Genomic DNA, 18,832 nt, shown 5'->3' with positions numbered 1-18,832 from the left:
CCTCTCCCAACAACCCCCACGCAGGTCAAGCTGCCGTGGGCCTGTCGGTGAATACATTAAAGTGATTGATGGTCAGTTCATTAGGGAGATGGGGTCTGCTATTCAGCTGATTGCATGTGGGGGCAAAAAAGGGAAGAGGAAAAATTATGAGTCAGTGCCAGTTAAGCTATATGATGCTGCGGGGTCAGGGGCACAGCAAGTGAATTTGCTGTTTTGGTCAGACATGGCCAATTCCAGCAATGTTATCTGAATCTTTTTTTTCTTGCTGAGAGAAATACCTATGCTAATCCTGTAAAGCTTTTCCTCTGGCATGTTTGATTTAGCATCAACAGGGCCTTTCTCAGCCAGGTCCTGGAATCTGATTCATCCATGCAAAGCCTGCGTGCTGACTGCCCCACTGATTCAGCCCCAGTGGAGGCCCAGGGCTTGTTTTGTAAACACTGGTAGCAGAAGGAGCGGCAAGCTAAAAGTACGTGCCCTTGCCAAATCCAGGGAGCGCAGCCAATGCGGGGGAAGTTCAGACTCATGACATGGGCATGTACTCTGTGTCAAACACACAAAAATCTGACATTGCTGCAAACCACCTGGGCTTAGCAGACTAGCGCCGCAACAGGCACGCAAACACCGAGATACAATGCAGTCTTTCCATACTCCTGTCTTCTCTGTATTTGTTTTTTTTCTGGTCACACTCTTTCGGAGGGATTTTCTAAATGCAGAGCAATTCAGCCCTAACTGCAGCTTCCTGCAGGAAGTGGCTGGAAAATGGCGTCGACCTCGCTCCAGCTCGCAGATGCTGCTCGGAGATAAGTCCCAACAATCCCGATTGTGTGGCGGCGGCAGGAGGTCGCCTCAGAGGGCCAGCGCAATGCTGCGCTCACAGCTGCAGAGCATGGCATTCAAGGTCAAGGGGAGATGTGGCGTGCATACAGCACCCCAACGCTACTGTACAGCATTAATAGTTGTACAGTTTGTAGACAATGATGATTAGCTATTCGTAGCAAATTATGACCATACCATTCCAATGACTAAATATGACAAATAAATCTGAAGGATGATGTGAATAAAAAATAACACATTTTTGATGTTTGCTGCCGCTAGAATTTATAGCTTGGATTGTTGCATCATTTTCACATATCTGTGATGGTGATTTTTCTTGTCTTTTTTTTTCTTTCTGTTTTTGTGGCTGCGTTTTTCTTTCTTTTCAGTGTTAGTTCCGGGAGTTTGAAAAGACTGTGTGTACAGCACCTCCGGTATGAAAGCAAATGCTGCTCAGAGTCCGATATTCAGACATGGAGAGAAATGCTTTCACTGGCATTTGCTAAAGGCCCACATGTAAGGCCACCAGCTGGAGTCTTAAAATAAGGACGATTAGGAATGATGAAATGCAGGCCTCGCCACCTTCTGCCACAGAATCTGTGTTAGCAACACCATTTGGTCATCCTACACTTTCAAAGGCAATAAGGGATGGTGTTCTCATGGAAATGTGTGATGCCATGTTGTGGACTTTCAACGTCCATACATATTTACAGCTAAGGCTTAGCCCAACTGTCTTTTGTCTCACACAATCCGATTGACCCATTGTCCTAAATACCCTCGTTCCACCATAACCCGCACCCCCCTTCCCTCCCTCACCCCCGTTAGAAATGTAGAAATAAGGAGACAGTTTGAGGAGGAACCCCCTGTAGCAGTGCCTACTCTGTCTGTCTCATTCTTTCAGATAGCAGGTGTCTCTCAGGCAGAGCCAGGCCTGATTCAGGATCAGATCAGAACCAGTTTCTCAGTTTCCTTCTTGAGGGTGGGGAGTGGGGGGGTTGCCAGATGGGATAAATATGTATTTGTTGTTGTTGTTATTGTACTTTCCTTTCTCCATTAGACAAATGTGTCAGGGGATTTGTGGGTAAGCGTAGTCCGATGGCTTGTCCTCTCTCACCCCTGTGGAGAGACGAGGAGTACAGTGGGGGGGTTGAGGAATCTCCATGATCCACACCCACCCCCCTGCTGTGTGTCACACACAGAGTGTTAATGGCGTGACTCCCTCCGAGGCCCATTAGAGGCAGAGAGGGAGGTTGAGGCCCTCTGACTTCAGCACCATGCTTCACCTTCTCAGGTCAGAGGTGCCCGATAGGGTCAGTGGGTCTTTTTTTTTCTTTTTTGTGCTGTACCTGCAGTTTTTTTTTTTTTTTTTTTCATTTTTGTGTGTGTATTTGTGTGTGTGTGTATTTGTGTGTGTGTGTCTGTGTGTGTATGTGTGTGTGTCATCACAACAGGGGAAATAACAGTGGTCCATGGCAGCACATCAGTACTTCGGAAGAGCGGACATCCACGTTCACAGCACCTGTGTTAATGTTATAGATGTTTGACGTGGGATTACTTGGGTCCTGCTTGTTTGTACACTAAGCCAATTTTATCCCCACCCTACTTTTCTTTTTTTGCACAAATAGCCGCTTAAGCCACAGAGACACATCCGGAGGATATTTCCACTCAGCGATTAGCCTCTAAAATCAAGTGAAGCACTATTAACATCCATTTGAGAGTTGGGATTTGACAATCGCCCTCCCACTTTCACTGTGCAGCTTGTCTGGGGCAACCTTCTGTCAGACACTGTTTGACAGACTGTTTAAGCCGTGTGTCCCTCTTCTGACAGCATGTGTGTGTTTGTGTGTTTGGTGGACTGTGGAATGCTTAAACTAGTGAGTGAGCAGAGGATCTGACTCACTTCTAACATAGTTGATGTTCCTGCTCCTTTAAATAAGCTGATAAACTGCCAAGCTGTCGCTAAATGATTTGGGCCTATTTAAATGTTTGTTAGATAAAATTACGTTTACGACACATTAAAATTACGACAGGTGAGGTCAGACTCCAGGTTCTCCATCTGAGAGTGGACATGATGGGACACATTTAAACAGAGGAACTAAAATGCAGGGACAAAGGACAATTCATCTTGTGTGGCCTATTTCACAATAAGCACTTATCAAGCATTGTGTGTGTGTGTGTGTACATGACTCAATAAGGTTCAACAGGCTGAAATTAATGATAAACACTCATGTATACACACACACACACACATACCATTTCAGCTTATTAAAACTTCTCGAAGTTATGTCTGCTCTCTTGAGTGCAATTCTGTGGAATTGTCTGCCTCATCCCTCCTTTTCCCAGCAGTGAATTAGCCCAATAGCGCCGTCCTAATGAAAGGGACAGTAAGCCATCCGTTGTGCTCGGCGTCTCAGGGCAATGTGTAGATGGCCACTTGATGAAGACGGAGTTTGTTTTTCCCTCGCGTCTTAACGTCCCGGGGCCAGCGCGTAAGATGAGCTGAAGAGAGACGTCCTCTCCGGAGACCCGCCATGATTAATCTCTGCTCTTCCCGGTATCTATCATTTCAGTGCGAGCAGTGTGCTCTCAACCTCCCCCCTTACGCTCTCTGGTGCGGCCATGCATACATGGGACGACTAGGGGATTTGGGTGCTAAGATAAAATCGGCTCCATCCACAACATGTAACATGCCCCCCCCCGTCCCCGTCCCCGCCAGTGAAGAAGTCAGTGGAGGAGGTCTGAGGAGGGCTTGTATGTGTCTATATGAGTTGTCTAGACAGATTATATTTGAACACGCACTGGACATCTTCTGATATAGTGTTATCTTTGCTTCGGCAAATGGATTTAGCACCACAGTGCATGTTCACTATTTTTAGAGTAGCCTAACAGAAGCAGTTGCTCACTGTTAGAATAGACTGTTGCCTTTGATGAGGGGCTTGACTCTGCCTTGTCAGATTATCTGCGTAGTAACACAATGTTGGAATGGTAACTTCAAAGAAAAAAGGGACTGTAAGTAGGCCTACCTGTTAATCTGAGCCGGGCTATCCATTCTATAATGGGTAATTGCATTGACACTGTAATGCAATGACATTTCTAAACATCAAGCATCACAGAGTAACTCACTTGACCTACAATAGGCAGGGGATATTAAGCATTCTGATAATTGAATTCAATTCTGATAACCCTTGGTGATAGAATGATGGAGTATTGCTTACTTAATTAGCGTGTCAAGCCTCAGTGAGGATCATTTGTCTTCAGTAGTGCCAGATCCTATGAGTAAAAGTGTTGATGAGTTTGTGATAGGTTAGTTGCATCCCAGGTACATGATTGGCTCAGAGCCAGAAGAGCAGGGAATCGGTTTTCAGAGAGTGTCGTTGTGGTATTTTTTCAGTTCAGTTTCAGAGTTCAAATAAAGATGTCAGGACTGAATGAGACGGTTCTCCCTGTAGACACTGACTGGCATCTCAAGCCAGACCAGAGAGGAGATTGGAAGTGTGTGTGTGCATATTGGTGAGAGAGAGAGAGAGAGAGAGTGTGTGTGTATGTGTGTGTGAGAGAGAGTGTCTTGTGTTAGTCTGCCTGTCTTTATTTGTGAGTGTGAAAAAGAGAGATTACATGCTTCTTTTTGTGTGTGTGTTTGGGGGCTGTGCATCAAGGCATTATCTTCAATGTGTGTATGTGGAATATAATATAATAATATATAATTATTTTTGGGGAATCGAGAGTTGTGTTTGTTAGGTTGTGTCCTGTACCTAAACTTCAGTAGATGGAGCATTTGCAGCAGGATTGTCACTACCAGCGGAAGCCAGCTAGTGATTTACAAACCATCCTCTCAGGCTCAAGCACCCTGGTGAAGGATGGTCTCACTGTCCTAGATCTGCCCCCCCCCCCCCACCTCTCAGACTCCTCCAGCTTTGTCCTTTTGTCCTACATCTGACTTCAGATCAGCTCCACCTCAGCCCCAACCACACTGTGAGCACTCAGGCACTGAAAGAGAGAGAGAGAGAGACCAGGAAGATGCTGAGGTGTAAATTCATCCTGTGAGGAAACCATAGATGTGCTCCCCGCAGACAGCAGAGTTTGCATGCGTGATAAAAAACGAGGAACAATGATAGGATCATCATGCCATGGTGGAGGAGGGGGGGGGGGGGAGTGTAAACATTTACCGTGTGTGTGTGTGCGCGCGCGCGTGTGTGTGTTGGTAAGACACATGTGTTTGTTGTTCTGTGGCTGACCACGGTGTTACATATTCAGACAAAGGATTAAAACAGCAGTCTCACCGCAGAAAAAAAACAAGGCTGCTGCCAGCGCCAGGCTCTTATGAATTGATACGAGCGGCTGGAAAACGGAGACCCTGCGCTTTGTTATGGTTGTACGCCACAATGTGCCTCTTTTCTGTAATCTCTCCACCACTGCCTTGTGTCTCTCCCAAACAACAATCCTTTATTTGTTCTAATGAAATGCCCACAAGTCTTCGCTCACATGTTATTTCATGGCCCCGTGTGCTGCAATTAGATTCTGCTGGAATAGAGTGCTTGACTCCACTGAGGTTTTTTCCCCCCGTTAGGTTTTAATGTTTTTAGAAATCGACTTGCAGAAGTCCTCTGCGGTGTGCTTCAGGATTTGTAACATTGTCAGAACTGCTCTATTGTAATGCGTTGCAAAGCTGTTTTTTGTCCTTTTTCGGAGGGAAAATGATTTGGTTTATTGTCTCGCTCAATAGTTATTACTAGAAGGGCGGCAGGTTAACCTTTCCTCTGCATTTGTTTCTGTGCTCTAACAGACAATGGAGATGGATTGTGTGTGTTCGCTGGCTCAAACGGTGGCTTTTCTTATCGGCTTACAGTAGGCTATATAATCATGGAACAATTATGTATTGAATAATAAAATGCCACACCCCAAACCCACTTTCAAACACTCATGCACATACACAACATGTATACACGTACATATGACACACACACACACAGAGTTTTAGAAGGGCTTTGAATTCAAACATGACCCTTTCTCCAGAGAGCGAGCGGATCTGGCAGGACTGCAGGGTCTGGTGGTGGATCACCTTTCCCCCCCGGGCCTTTATGTGCCCCATGCTCTTTGTAGCCCACCCTGACAAGCTCCCTCAACACACACACACACACACACACACACAGACATACACACACACACACACACTCACATGCACACACAGACATACACACACACATACACACACACAGACATACACACACACACACACACACACTCACATGCACACACACGCACACACACACAAACTCACACACACACAAAAACACACACACACACACAAACACAAACACACTCACATACACACACATGCCTTCCACCTCGGTCCAGGTGAGCCGTGGGCATCGACTGTGACAGTGGGCCGGGGGTAGAGTATAGTGGAGTGGTGAAGGGGGTGGGGGGGGGGCACAGAGCAGTACCTTGGGCCTGCGACCCCTCTTCTCTCTGCTGGACCCATCAGAGGGCAGTGGCAACCCCTCTAAACCCCCCACCCAGCCTCAGCCCTGAATTATTGAACAGAACAGCGGAGACTGTCTGAAAGGTTGCAATGATCAGAGACAGAGAGAGAGGGATAGAGGGATGGTGGAGAGAGAAAGAGTGAGAGAGGATGCATTATTATTCTAAAGACTCTGCTTTTATGTCATGATATTGGCTTACAATTGTGTTAAAATGCTGATATTGATCAATTGTCCTGACTGTTTTACTGCTATGTTGTGATTTGAGATGTATTGTATTGGACCAGACTGATTTAAATAGGACTGAATTGAGTTGAATTTGAATTGATTTGAACTGAGCTGAGACAGTGAGCGAGTAGTGTGGAGAGTTAATGAAAGAGTACATGTTTTGGAGAGAGAGAGAGAGAGAGACAGGCGAAGTGAGAGAAGACAGCATGTGAGTGAGCCAGTGTAAGGCTGGTCCAGCAGCAGCAGTGTTTCTAGGGAGATGGACGATGGGGGATGAATAATTCCTGAGCTTGTCAGGGGAGAAGTCAGCAGATGACTTCTCTCTGGCTTTTCCAGCATGGCTGCCATGGCGCTGCCCCAACTCCCTCTCAGCAAATAGGCTACCTCCGGCAACTTTTGTAGAACGCCGCTCATGCCAATGGACTTCAGTTAATAGCGAGATGTGAGATGGGGGGGTAATTATATCTACATTCACTTCCAAAAGGATCCTACAGAAGGCTGTGGAGAGTTGGCTCTGAGAGCATATGCCTTTAATATGAGATCAGTAGGCATGATCCAGATTACGGCATGAATCCAACCTAATACCTGTGTTTGAGTGCTAAAATGAAGACTTCAGCCAATTCTCTCTTGGCCCTTTTTTTCCTTCTCATTGTACACGCAGCCAAAAAAAAGCAGCACTGGAATTGTAAGCTAAACCAATCAAGTGCTGTTAGACTTCCATTGTGCTGGTTATTGTCACCATTCCAATGTCATGGGGTTTGTTTTGGATATAGCCTATAACTTTTGGGAAAAAAAAAATATTTCACAAAAAAAAAAAGGGGAAAAGTCCTTGGAAAGCTAACACAAATATCACGCCTCGGGTAAGATATGGAGAGTGGCGAGGCCCTGGCACAGAAGGGATATGGGTTTGTCCAGCCGTTTTACAGCAATATGTGGGACTCACTGTTTTTAGCTACTGCTAGTATAGCGGCGCGAGCTCTGCCAGCCTTGGCCAAGCCTGCTCCACTGTGCTCCCTAGTCCCAGGAAATGTAATCCATTGTAAAGCGCCCTCTGCCAGTCCAAGTATAGGTCTGTCTCCATATGTCATTCCTCATCCAACTTTTAATACTTCAGACTGAATTAGATCTCCAACCATGTATACCGTGATGAAGAGTTACTGTTACTGTTTTATAGCCTTTACAAATGTAAAATATATAATGTGATTATTTTGGGGGAATTGAGGCAAACTAATTGTAGCTTACACCATGTCCTCCTTTCTGCAAGGCTTTTTCCTATTTCCACAGGATTAAAGATGTTGAAAATCTCATTTTCTCTGCTGGCTGTAGAGGGTGTGTGTGTGTGTGTGCATATATGTGTGTGTGTGCTGCAGACTGGGAGGTAGGAGATTCAGTGGTGGCAGCATACATGTATGTCATTCCTCATCTTGCACGGCGTGTTATACATTTGTACATGTCCACATGATTAATGATGGGCGAATATGTGTACATCACAAGCAGTGCAGTATATCATCACGTGTTGTAGGGAGGACATGACTTGCTCTTGGTGTCGCTGTGTTCACATTAAGTCTAATATCCTATACCTACTTTGTCTCTGTCAGCTCAGATAAAGACAAATATGTGCAAAGTGATTGATTGAATGTAAATAAAAAATACAAATCCTCTTTGTTTGCTCTGTACAGGTGCCCCTGGCTTACGAAGGCAATCTCCCCAGCTGTGCCCCTGTACAATGGCATCGTTTTCCTCTTTGTTCTGGCCAACTTCAGCATGGCTACCTTCATGGACCCTGGCGTCTTTCCCAGAGGTCAGTGATTCCAGCTGTTCCATTCGTCTGTCCGTCTGTGTGAGAGTGTGTGTGAGAGAGGTAAAACACAGTGTGTGTGTGTGTGTGTGTTTCTGTCTGCATGTGGGTATGTGATCCTGTGAGACTGCCCATATGTGCATCAGTGTGTGAAATGACGTTCACACAATTGTGTGTGTGTGTGAGAGCGAGAGACTTTTGGCTCTCACCTCGATAGACATATTTGGTCCATCTCTTCCCCATTCTTTGTAAGCCTGCTGAATTCATATGCCGTAGACGTCGGATGACTTACACATCTGTGGCAGGGGCCCAAAGGGCTTCTGGGAAAATGAAGAGAGTGCCACTGGCTGCGCGAGAAACAACTCCCCTGATTGGATGACTCTGGGTCATTTATAGCAGCAAAGGACGAGACACACCTCTTTGTCCAAGGCTTAATCTGTCACGGCTATAGCAGTTATTACCAGCACATGGGGTGCTCTGTGTGTGTGTGTGTGTACGTGTGTTTGTTTATAGAATGGAATATGGCCCATCAGATCCACTTGGATAATGATATGATCTCTGGGGGCTCTCCCTCCCACTGTAAACAGGTTATAATCATGGCAGAGCTTTTATGGGCTCTCTCCCTCTGAGCGCCTTTGGTCCCATCATTACCCTACAGGGCCCACTGCTCTGGCTGGACAGCACATGGAGACGGTGGTGTGGAACAGATGGAGGATTGTGCGGTGACACGCTGCACTGTTGGCAGTGAAGGAGACCTTCACTGGGGCATGTGGGTGCAGCGATTAGTGTTATCACCTCGTAAGAGGTTGAATCGAGTTCAATTCACTAACGTTGCGAGTATTTGTAAGTTGCTTTGGATAAAAGTGTTACCTGTTACCTTAAGCTTCTGAGAGCTTGTTGCAAAATCTAATTTGGAGCCAGTTGGTGAGTGTTTGGAATTGAGTTATTGTGAAGACCTTTTTCGCCCGGGCTGCTGAATGAAACCCCCCCCCCCCCCCCCGACCCCCACACACACACACACACTTAAGTGCGTGAAGGTGGCAATGCAGTCATCACCATCGCTCTGATCCCCACAGCCAACGAAGATGAGGACAAGGACGACGACTTCCGGGCGCCGCTCTACAAGAACGTGGAGATCAAGGGCATCCAGGTGCGAATGAAGTGGTGCGCCACCTGCCACTTCTACCGGCCGCCACGGTGCTCTCACTGCAGCGTGTGTGACAACTGCGTGGAGGTGAGGCAAAGACACATGCATGCACACACACACACCTCAATTTCACTACCACAGTAGGCCCACTGGATTTCCCACTCCTTTTTAGGATCAGTGGGCTATGTGAGGCAGTAGTCAGTAGTTAATCACAACAGTAGTGGAGTTATGTGCAGTATTCTGTTACAATTCATCTCTTTCTTGATTCATATGGTCTCAACATAAACACGGGCAGCACATTGTATTACCTCGTTAGATTACGCCTTGACAAGTTTACTCCCCTGTGGACTAAATTTGCATTATGGGTTTCTCCATACTCTTTCACTCATACACCGCTTTGGCTTTTATCTTGACAATGAAAGGAACACAACGCATTAGCCAAGATAAAATGTCTACTTTCTCTCGGAGTGAAAGTGTTCTCTAAATGACTAAGTATAAAATGCCTGTAGCAGAAGCAACAGCGAAATGGCTTGGTGCTCAGCGGACGGGAAGATACAAGACTTTTAATGGTTGTCACACACAGCATGTAATGTCTCGAAATACAAAGCTATAAAACCGACTAGTGCACTCATGCTTGTGGCAACACATTGTGTTATTGCCAGTAGAGGATTAGAAGGTCAGGGGGCATTATGAGTCCCTGGGTACTCAAGCATGCCACTTTGCATTGTGGGTCCATACGCACTGTGTCCAGCTGGGTGTGTCTGCGTGCAGCATGTTTTAATGTCCTCTTGATACACCCCTTACATCATGCCCATCATGAGTCTCGTATTATTACACACACAGTGTGTGTGTGTGTGTGTGAAGAGAGATATGAGTGTTCTTCAGAAGAGGAGAGAATAAGCCTCAGTTGGTCGGCTTGTGAGAACACTGCCTGTGAGGAGAGCTTTTGTGTTTTGGGGTTTGTGCCAGTCACCACCATTCACACACACACACACACACACACTAACACTGACGATGAGCTCACTGGTGGTGCTATGGAGGAGTAGGAGAGTGTAACCTCAGGATGGAGGCCAGCTGTGACTTTACTGGAGTAGGTGGTAATCCTGGGGAAATTTTGGGGGGTTGTAACTCAGGAGGCGTATGGCAGTGAGATGACTTGCATAATGTGGGTGTAAAACATGGCCGTCTCCAGAGACAAACAGATCGCAGTAATTCCTCATGGCAAAAGTGTGACTTCGGATAAGCACAAATTCTCACAAACTTGGCAGTTAGCACACATTTTAAAGTCCATGGTCGAGCCAAGGGATGCTTTAGCAAATCACTCGGCAAATAAAAGTGAAAAAAGCTTTCTGCTCCGTACCTAATCCACCCCCCCCCCCCCTGCAGGACTTTGACCACCACTGCCCCTGGGTGAACAACTGCATTGGGCGGCGCAACTACCGTTACTTCTTCCTCTTCCTGCTGTCCCTGAGCACCCACATGGTGGGCGTCTTCTCCTTCGGTCTGCTCTTCGTGCTCCACCATCTGGAGCGGCTGGGCGCCCTGCACACCACTGTGACGTATCCTTTTTTTCCCAACGTCTCTCGTCGAGCGCTCGTGTGCATCAGTGGAAAACAACAGCCCTGGGTTAAGAGGAAAAGATTTCAACGCAGGGTTCGTAGGAATAAGAGTGGTTGATGAGTCACGATGATTCGGCCGCTGGGTCTTGAGTGTGTCCTGTTGGAGAGAGCGATTATGATTTTGGCTGTGTGTGTCTGTGTGTATGTGACTGTTTGTGTGAGTGTGTGTGTGTGTATGACAATGTTTCTGGCTCATTTGAGAATGTATTGCATGGGCGTGCCAGGTTGATGTGAGTTGTGAGTTTCCTTGACTCCCAGTCCCCTGCAGTCTGGTGGTCATGTGCATATCAGGGCTGTTTTTCATCCCCGTCGTCGGGCTCACCGGCTTCCATATGGTGCTTGTTGCCAGGGGTCGCACGACAAACGAGCAGGTGAGGTCGGGCTGAGAGGTTAACCGGGGTCAAAACCCACACACTTCGAAACACAGATTCACTGTCACTCTCACTCACCGAGATCCCACAGAGACACACATTTATTGAACACACACATATACAACCACACACACAAAAACGTGTGCACATAACTCTTCACACATGTACTCTTTCATATCACCTCCCTTCACACTTAAACATTTAACGACACAAATCCATATTACAGGGGATGTTCATGTGTGAGGATGTACAAACAGGAGTGCAATATCTTCTGTGTTGTTGATGTGGTGTTTGCATTCTAAACAAGCGGTCTGTTCCACAGGTGACTGGAAAGTTCCGCGGAGGAGTGAATCCATTCACCCGTGGTTGCTGTGGCAACGTGAAGTATGTTTTGTGCAGTCCCCTGGCTCCCAGGTAAGGAGAAAAGCGGACAGAGAGATAGATAGATAGAAAAAAAGAAAGTGACAGAAAGGGAGTCAAAAGGCTGAGTGAACAGGTTGGAAAAATAGAACGCAAAGAGGAAAGAAATTACCAAGGTCAGAATGGAGTCGCTGTGCAAAGGAGAGTTCAGACAAACCAATATGCCACAGGCCCTCACAAACTGCAGCGCTGCACCAACAAGGTTTCCATGGCATCGCAGAGGTACCTAAGCCCCTCTTGCTACTGTTCATGGTTTACTCATTTCCAAGCAGACGATGAGAGACCATCGGTGGCTGCAGGAGTCTGCGGGGAGGCGTCACGTCCTGTTTTGCAGGCAGCGACCCTGGGGAAGGCAGATGGCCGCTTAGATTTAATCACTGCCTAGAACAATGGTGCTGTGGGGGAAAGTGATCAGTGCATAAGCAGGACCTCTGATATCCGCCAGCCAGGGCTCCAGCCTCATTAAGACTATTCTCAGAGAAAATGGCAGGTTGGTCTCTTTGCAGGTCAGACATGAGATGATAGACCTCCATAGCCTCATCCATCATTTCTCTAAAAAAAATATTTTCAGTAGTCTTGCATTTCAGAAAGGGTATCCCATTATCTTGTTACTGTGTAACAGTAGTGAGTGCTTGTGCCGTTGTAAAATAATACTGTATCATAACACAAATGGATTCTCCTGATCTCAGAAGTGGCTTTTGACCCCTCAACAGGTACATGGTGGCTCCCAAGAAGAAGCCCGTCGTGCCTATCCAGCCACCCTACCTGCGGCCAGACCTTTCCGACAGACAACTCACCATCAAAGTTAGCGACAATGGAATCCATAGCAGCATCCTCCGGACAAAAGTGAGCCTCACCCTTTCGTCATTCTCTCCGCACTCCTCCCTCTGTCCACTGCCCACACACTGAGGGCTAATGTCTCTCTCTTTCTTTCTTTCTTTCTTTCTTTCTTTCTCTCTCTCTCTCTCTCTCTCTCTCTCTCCAGTCTAAAATCAGTCTTGCTGACCTGGATGACAAAGGCATGGAGATGCAGCCACCTCTTCCCCCAAAAGCTGACCGCTATAACCATCTTAAGAACCAGCTGACATCCAGTGAGGGCAAGTATATCCAGAGACCACTCTAAAAAGCTGTTGGATCCTTGCTTAGAGCTGAGGGGAGACAATCCAACAGTTTTGTCGGCAGATTTGGTGGTCCTTAATGCAAAGAGATGTTGGATGGAAATTCATACTGTCTCTGTTCCCTCCCTGTCTCTCAGATATACTCATATACTGCCATCTGGTGGTGACTTTATGGAAGCACATTCTGAAGTTCATCTATGCATAGTCTGACTTGATTGTGATAGTGAGATAATTTAACATATCTGTGTATTTCTTTTTCTAGAGAGTTCCTTGTCCAGTAATCCAGTGAACCCTTCTACCCCAGCCATGTACAAGTACCGGCCCTCTTTTGGTACCATGCCCAAAGTACACTACCATGCAGCTGGAGAGAAGGTCAGAATTATTGCCATGATACTCAGACGATTTATTTTATGTTATCTGAATGCATAAAATATAGACATTAGTAATGCATTGTCTGTTAGTTAAGTCGGGCTAATTTATGTGGTTTGGTGATTAGGTTTAAGGGCCATTCACCCCAATAATGATAACTATAGCGCTAACATATTGTTATATTGTTCTAGCTAATATGACTGACGATATCTACACATAAATTATATCAATAACGACATGCAGAACTCTTAAAACAAATGTGTTGAAAATAACACAACTTGTGTTGTTTTTAATACATATCTATGTCCAGATAGGCACAACACAATTTGGGTTGTTTCTAACACATTGCTTTTGTTATACTATGTACACTCTTACAACAAATGTGTTGAAAATAACACAACTTGTGTTGTTTTTTAACACATCTCTAAGTCCAGATAGGGACAACACAGTTTGTGTTGTTTCTAACATATTCGTTTTATGAGTGTGGGGATCACTTTCAGAGTGATTTTAAGAATGATCAAAAGTTGACTGCCAATCAGAATCCATCATGTGTCATTATAGTTATCATTCCTGGTGTGAAAGGCCCTTTACAGTCTAGAGTATTTTTAAATAGTAAAAATAGTTCAAATAAGATCATTTATTTTAAAATCAGTGCTATTTTCCTCATGCAATAACCATTCTATGGTGTTTGCTGACATTTCAGATTGTAATACCGGATGATTGTAACACATCTGCCATCTTGGAGGAGAGCGGGCGGAGCCACGACTATCGCTCAGAGCCCAACCTGGACCTCCCTGACTACAGCAGCACTCCGCTCCACCGCACTTTCCAGTCGTCGCCCCTGCAGCTGGACCAGTTCAGCATCAACTCTCGCTCGCTCAGCCTCAAACAGCACCGGCACGCGGCCGACAAGGCTCGGGGCCTGGGTGCCGGTAGGGTTGAGGCGGTGGGGGCCGCTGCTGCAGTGGCGGGCACGCCTTACAAGGGCGTGTATACACCGGGCACGCTGTCCAACCGCAACGGGAGCCTGTCGTATGACAGCCTGCTCAACCCCAGCTTCGCCTCTCCGCCGGCGTCGGCGGGGGAGTGCGTGGTCCACCCAGGCGTGCCTTCCATGGGCTTCCACTCACCCTACCTGCCAACGAAAATGTGCCACGTGCGGGGGCCCGAGCTCCAGCGACACGCGCCTCCGCCCGTCACCGCCACCGTCACCGCCTCCTACAGCCCCGTGCGGATAGGCGGCTTCAAGGGCCGGCGCTTGCCTCACCCGCAGCAGCCGCAGGAGCGCGACCCCTCACCCGTGCGCTACGACAACCTCTCCAAAACCATCATGGCCTCCATCCAGGAGCGCAAGGAGCTGGAGGAGCGGGAGAAACTCATGCACCTGCACGGCCACCGCCAGCCGCCGTCGGCCAGCTACGGCGGCGCCGCTGCCGACTCGGGCGTGTTCGACGCCTGCAGCTACGGACTGCCGCCCAGCGCCTGCTACGCGGACGGGCCCCGGGCCCCCGGCTCGCAGGTGGGGCCCGCCAGCTACGGCGGCTCGCGGGAGAACCTAGTGGGGGGAGTCGGTGGAGGTGGGGGGGTGATGGGCTACGGGGCACGGACCCCGATACTGCGCTCGGCGGCCTCCTCTCTGGCGCGTGCCCCCAGGACTTCCTCCAGCTCGCTGCACACGGACGGCCGGACGGCCGAGCCGGCCTCCTACCGCTCGCCCGCTCACCAGCCGCACCACTCCCCCGCTCCCATCCCCCGCTCCCCCTCCTACTCCCACCAGAAGGTCTCCTTCATTAACGCTCTGGAGAGGAGCGACTCGCCACGCATGGGCTCCCCCAGGTACGAATCCTAACACCACCACCCCACCCTCCCACCACTCACTAAGGGCTGAAGGCCAGAAAACATGCAGTCCATCCAGAATGGACGCTGCATGGCTGTAACTTTACTCAGCTGGCCGACTGCAGCGTTACAGAGACTTAGTCAGTCCTAGTCAGAGCATGTATCGGCCAGAACGAGACTGGAGCCCGTAAATCACGTGAAGCAGTCAGTCTGTCCCTGTTATAACTTATTATCATTGTCAGCAAGTAAACAAGGAAACACTCTATATAGGTTTGTCCTTAAGAAAATGTTTTGCCTTCATAGCAAACATTGTTTTGTATATAATTTGTAATGTTTAGAAACAAAATAAACTTGCTGTGTTCAACTCTGATTGAAAACAACTGATTTTTTTTTTTCATTTTGCATGTTTGTTCCATTTGTCTTTATTTGTCAATCACTCATTTCTGTAACACTGTCCATGCATCACCATGCACCACTGTCCATCCTGATGAATCCCATCTCACATTTCTCTCGCTATAGTCAGTCCATCTCATCTCTGCCTTTTTCCTTTTAACATTTTGGTCTTCATACTGCCTGCATCAAGGACCCACCTGCAATCTGACGGACTAACCTTCCCCTCATGCACGCAAGAATGATCTAACAGTCTTTCTCACAATCACCTAATCCGTTTCATCACCATTTAAATTGCAACTGAAGGATGTTGAATCTCAAAATCGTTTTAATTCCTGTAAAACATACATGTCCTTTCATCTCTTTTCTCTAATCCAGAGAGGACATGGCCCAGGTGAAAATTAATGGACAACCTATGGGTCAAATGCGAGACTGCCACCTAGGGACAACCTCCGGTACCCCGGGCACCCCTCTCAGCCCCGCCCGACACACCAGTGTGAAAAAGGTGTCGGGGGTGGGGGGCACCACCTACGAGATATCGGTTTGAGAATGACGGTCTCTCTCCCAACTACCCAGCCCAACGCCACCCACAGGAGGTAGCACTGCCAAGGCAAACACCACCACCACTACGCCTGCTAGAAGAGACATGGGTCGCGGCCTTTCCTTTTTTAACCTCATCCGAACACTGTATATTGACCTATCAGAGGCTGGCAAAACCGTTACCAATAACAAAACGACTGCCAAAGTAGACATCCTCTGACCTCTGTGGTTTGGCCCAGTGCATGTGTATGTGTGTGTGTGTAAGTGTGTGGGCACAAGTCTCAATGGTGGAAAACGTCAATAGCTGTGCTCCCTGGCTTATGTTGTGGTCTTACATGCCCTCAGCAAAAAAGAAAAAAAAAAAAGAAAAAAGAAAATGAAGGCACTTCTGTGTTGTTGAGAAGTTGCTTAAGTAGCGCACATACGCTAACGCTGGGTGGGCAGAGAACAGCAACGAGGCTAGTTGTAGCCTCTTCTCTTTAAAGGCTAGTACTCTGTGTCTATTTTCTCTGTCCATTCTCAGGTAATGTTATATTACCATGATGGAGAAAAATAAGGTGCTCACAGTGCCCATTTGAGTCCATTTGTTTTCTTTTTTGTACATCCCCCATTCAAATGTATATGGTAATGTTAAAGACTTTAAATGCATTTCTTCTTGCTAACATATTTGTTGCTTCTGTTATTTGTATTATTTCCAGTGTTCTAACCAAGTCCTTGAGAATCTGTTATGTTGAAGCATTACCAGTACTCATGTGCATTTAATGCATATCCATAGTTTGTAAGCTAGTCTTTTGAATGAGATTTTTGTTGTTTTCATGGTTTTTTTTGCCTAAACTATGCTTTCAAAAGAGAAACAATGTTTGTAAACTATTGCAGGTCCTCACACATTGTTTGCACTGATATACTCAGCACAAGACAGGCAGATATCTGTACCTCCTGGCATTTGCCCCAAGTTAATCTATCGAATCTATTTCCCTGGGGATTGTAGATTGGTTTTCAGACATCATACAAATTCCATGACTTGGCTGACCCAACAGGGGGTGCTAATGTGCATCCATGTCAGTATCGGTCTTAGTTCAGTGTGGCACTTAACCATGAGCAATCATAAAGACTCATTTTCTATTTTCTTTTTAAGTTTAGTTATTTGTTGGAACAAATCTAATGCAGTGGTGGATTGCATTTATTAAAAGTTTCTGTATTTATTTTTATACCACATCAATGGAATGGATACATTTGCAATAGAATTCACATGTGATCCATGGCTACATGGCCTATTCAAGCATACAGGTCAAGCATTGCTGTTTTTTATGAGTTTGATTTTTTTTTTTATACCCAACCTTTCAATTGTTTGATACATCCTGCTTTTTTATACAGATATTCAATTAAAGCGTGAATGTTTGTATTTTGAGTGGTTTTTGTGCATAATTGAAATAATTTAAATAAATGAAAAAAAAGTACTCAAAAACAATATTTGGGTTATAGAAGGTATAATTGTATGTTGAAATATTTTGCAGTGTATTAAAATATAAAAAGGATAAGAAAATATGAGGCAATGTACTTAATGGGTTTGAATGTTGTTAACAAGCCTTGATTCAAGATGTGGCCTGATATGGTAACAGACCTGTCATACTCACACAGCTGTTTTTTTTTTTTTTTTTTGCATACCTGACTGCCTGTATTTTACATGTACGTCTCATCAAAATGTCCCAGACAAAAATTCCCTGCCATTTCCAAAGGCTGTCTGGCACAGCATACGTACATATATTATTTCATGTATAAATTCATGGAAATTGCAGGATTTTTGTTGAAATGAAGATTTCCTTTCTGAAGAAATATAGTTTGATATCCAGGTACACTTTATTATTTTTTGTTCATCAAAAGTATCTAATTAAATATAGCTTGAACGTTGCCCTCTGTCAAGTATTTTTCTTTTCCAGATTTCTTAAGGACTGATCAACAGTGAATGATGCAATCACACTAGTTTCATATTTTTTGATAGATTTTTGTGCCCATGATTGACCGCCACAAGATGTAAGAATTTCCAAGGGAACATACATTTGCTGTTCACTCTTCATGCTGTAATCAAATCAATTGGCTCCATTGAAGCACTGAAGATTTTTTTTTGTCAGTTTCAGAACTGGGATATTCCTAAAATATTTACCAGGGGCGCCCTCTGGCTGGCGTGTTTGGAGGGGGGGGGGGTCCTTCTAGATCGTGATCATTAAATGAGAAAAAGAGAATGTGAATGTTAGTCCACAAACCAATACACCATGGTCTGGAATGTAGGCTACGCCTCGCACATTTTTTGTCTTGCGTAACGTAAGGCCAAACGGTTCACAAGTGTCCAAACCATAGACTGCATAAATAACTTAAGGTCTAACCCCGAATGAATACTGAATCACCGGTAACATGACAGCCTCAAGATTATGTGGAACACATAAGGAATTAATTAAGCATAAATGCACTTTTTTGACAACACAACATAGCCTATGAGGCATGCCACAACAGTGTAAAATAATTCCAAAATAAAACGTCAAAGTAGCCTAGCTCAGAAACATACCCCTTGTCCCCCCTTGGGTTTATTAGCAGGGGCCCGTTGCACAAAACTAGGATAAGGGATTAAGCCGGGATATCTTGGTTATCCTGGCTCAATTTATCCGTGATCCATGATTCTAGCTAATTTTATACAAAGTTGGTGCA

General features: G+C 46.0%; 1 protein-coding gene across 3 annotated transcripts in view; it reads left to right on the top strand.

Annotated features, from left to right (window-relative positions):
* Nucleotides 1-18,040, top strand: part of zdhhc8b (zDHHC palmitoyltransferase 8b) — a 57,986-nt gene extending 39,946 nt beyond the window's left edge. The window contains exons 2-11 of one of the 3 annotated variants that reach the window (XM_076269678.1): nucleotides 8,204-8,325; nucleotides 9,399-9,556; nucleotides 10,856-11,028; nucleotides 11,357-11,459; nucleotides 11,782-11,873; nucleotides 12,593-12,725; nucleotides 12,865-12,970; nucleotides 13,260-13,369; nucleotides 14,070-15,202; nucleotides 15,971-18,040. In XM_076269678.1, the coding sequence (XP_076125793.1) occupies nucleotides 8,204-8,325; nucleotides 9,399-9,556; nucleotides 10,856-11,028; nucleotides 11,357-11,459; nucleotides 11,782-11,873; nucleotides 12,593-12,725; nucleotides 12,865-12,970; nucleotides 13,260-13,369; nucleotides 14,070-15,202; nucleotides 15,971-16,139 (2,299 nt within the window). In that variant the 3' untranslated portion in view covers nucleotides 16,140-18,040. The other 2 variants (XM_076269677.1, XM_076269679.1) reach the window with 2 other exon arrangements.
* The last annotated feature ends 792 nt before the right edge of the window (nucleotides 18,041-18,832 follow it).

The sequence above is a fragment of the Alosa pseudoharengus genome, unplaced genomic scaffold (assembly GCF_046254945.1).
Source record: "Alosa pseudoharengus isolate Yale_2024_CS ecotype anadromous, Long Island Sound unplaced genomic scaffold, YU_APseudo_1.1 YU_APseudo_1.1_scf_6, whole genome shotgun sequence".
Taxonomy (NCBI): Eukaryota; Metazoa; Chordata; class Actinopteri; order Clupeiformes; family Clupeidae; genus Alosa; species Alosa pseudoharengus.
The sequence above is the reverse complement of the archived record's forward strand: the minus strand, read 5'-3'. Positions and strand labels throughout refer to the sequence as shown.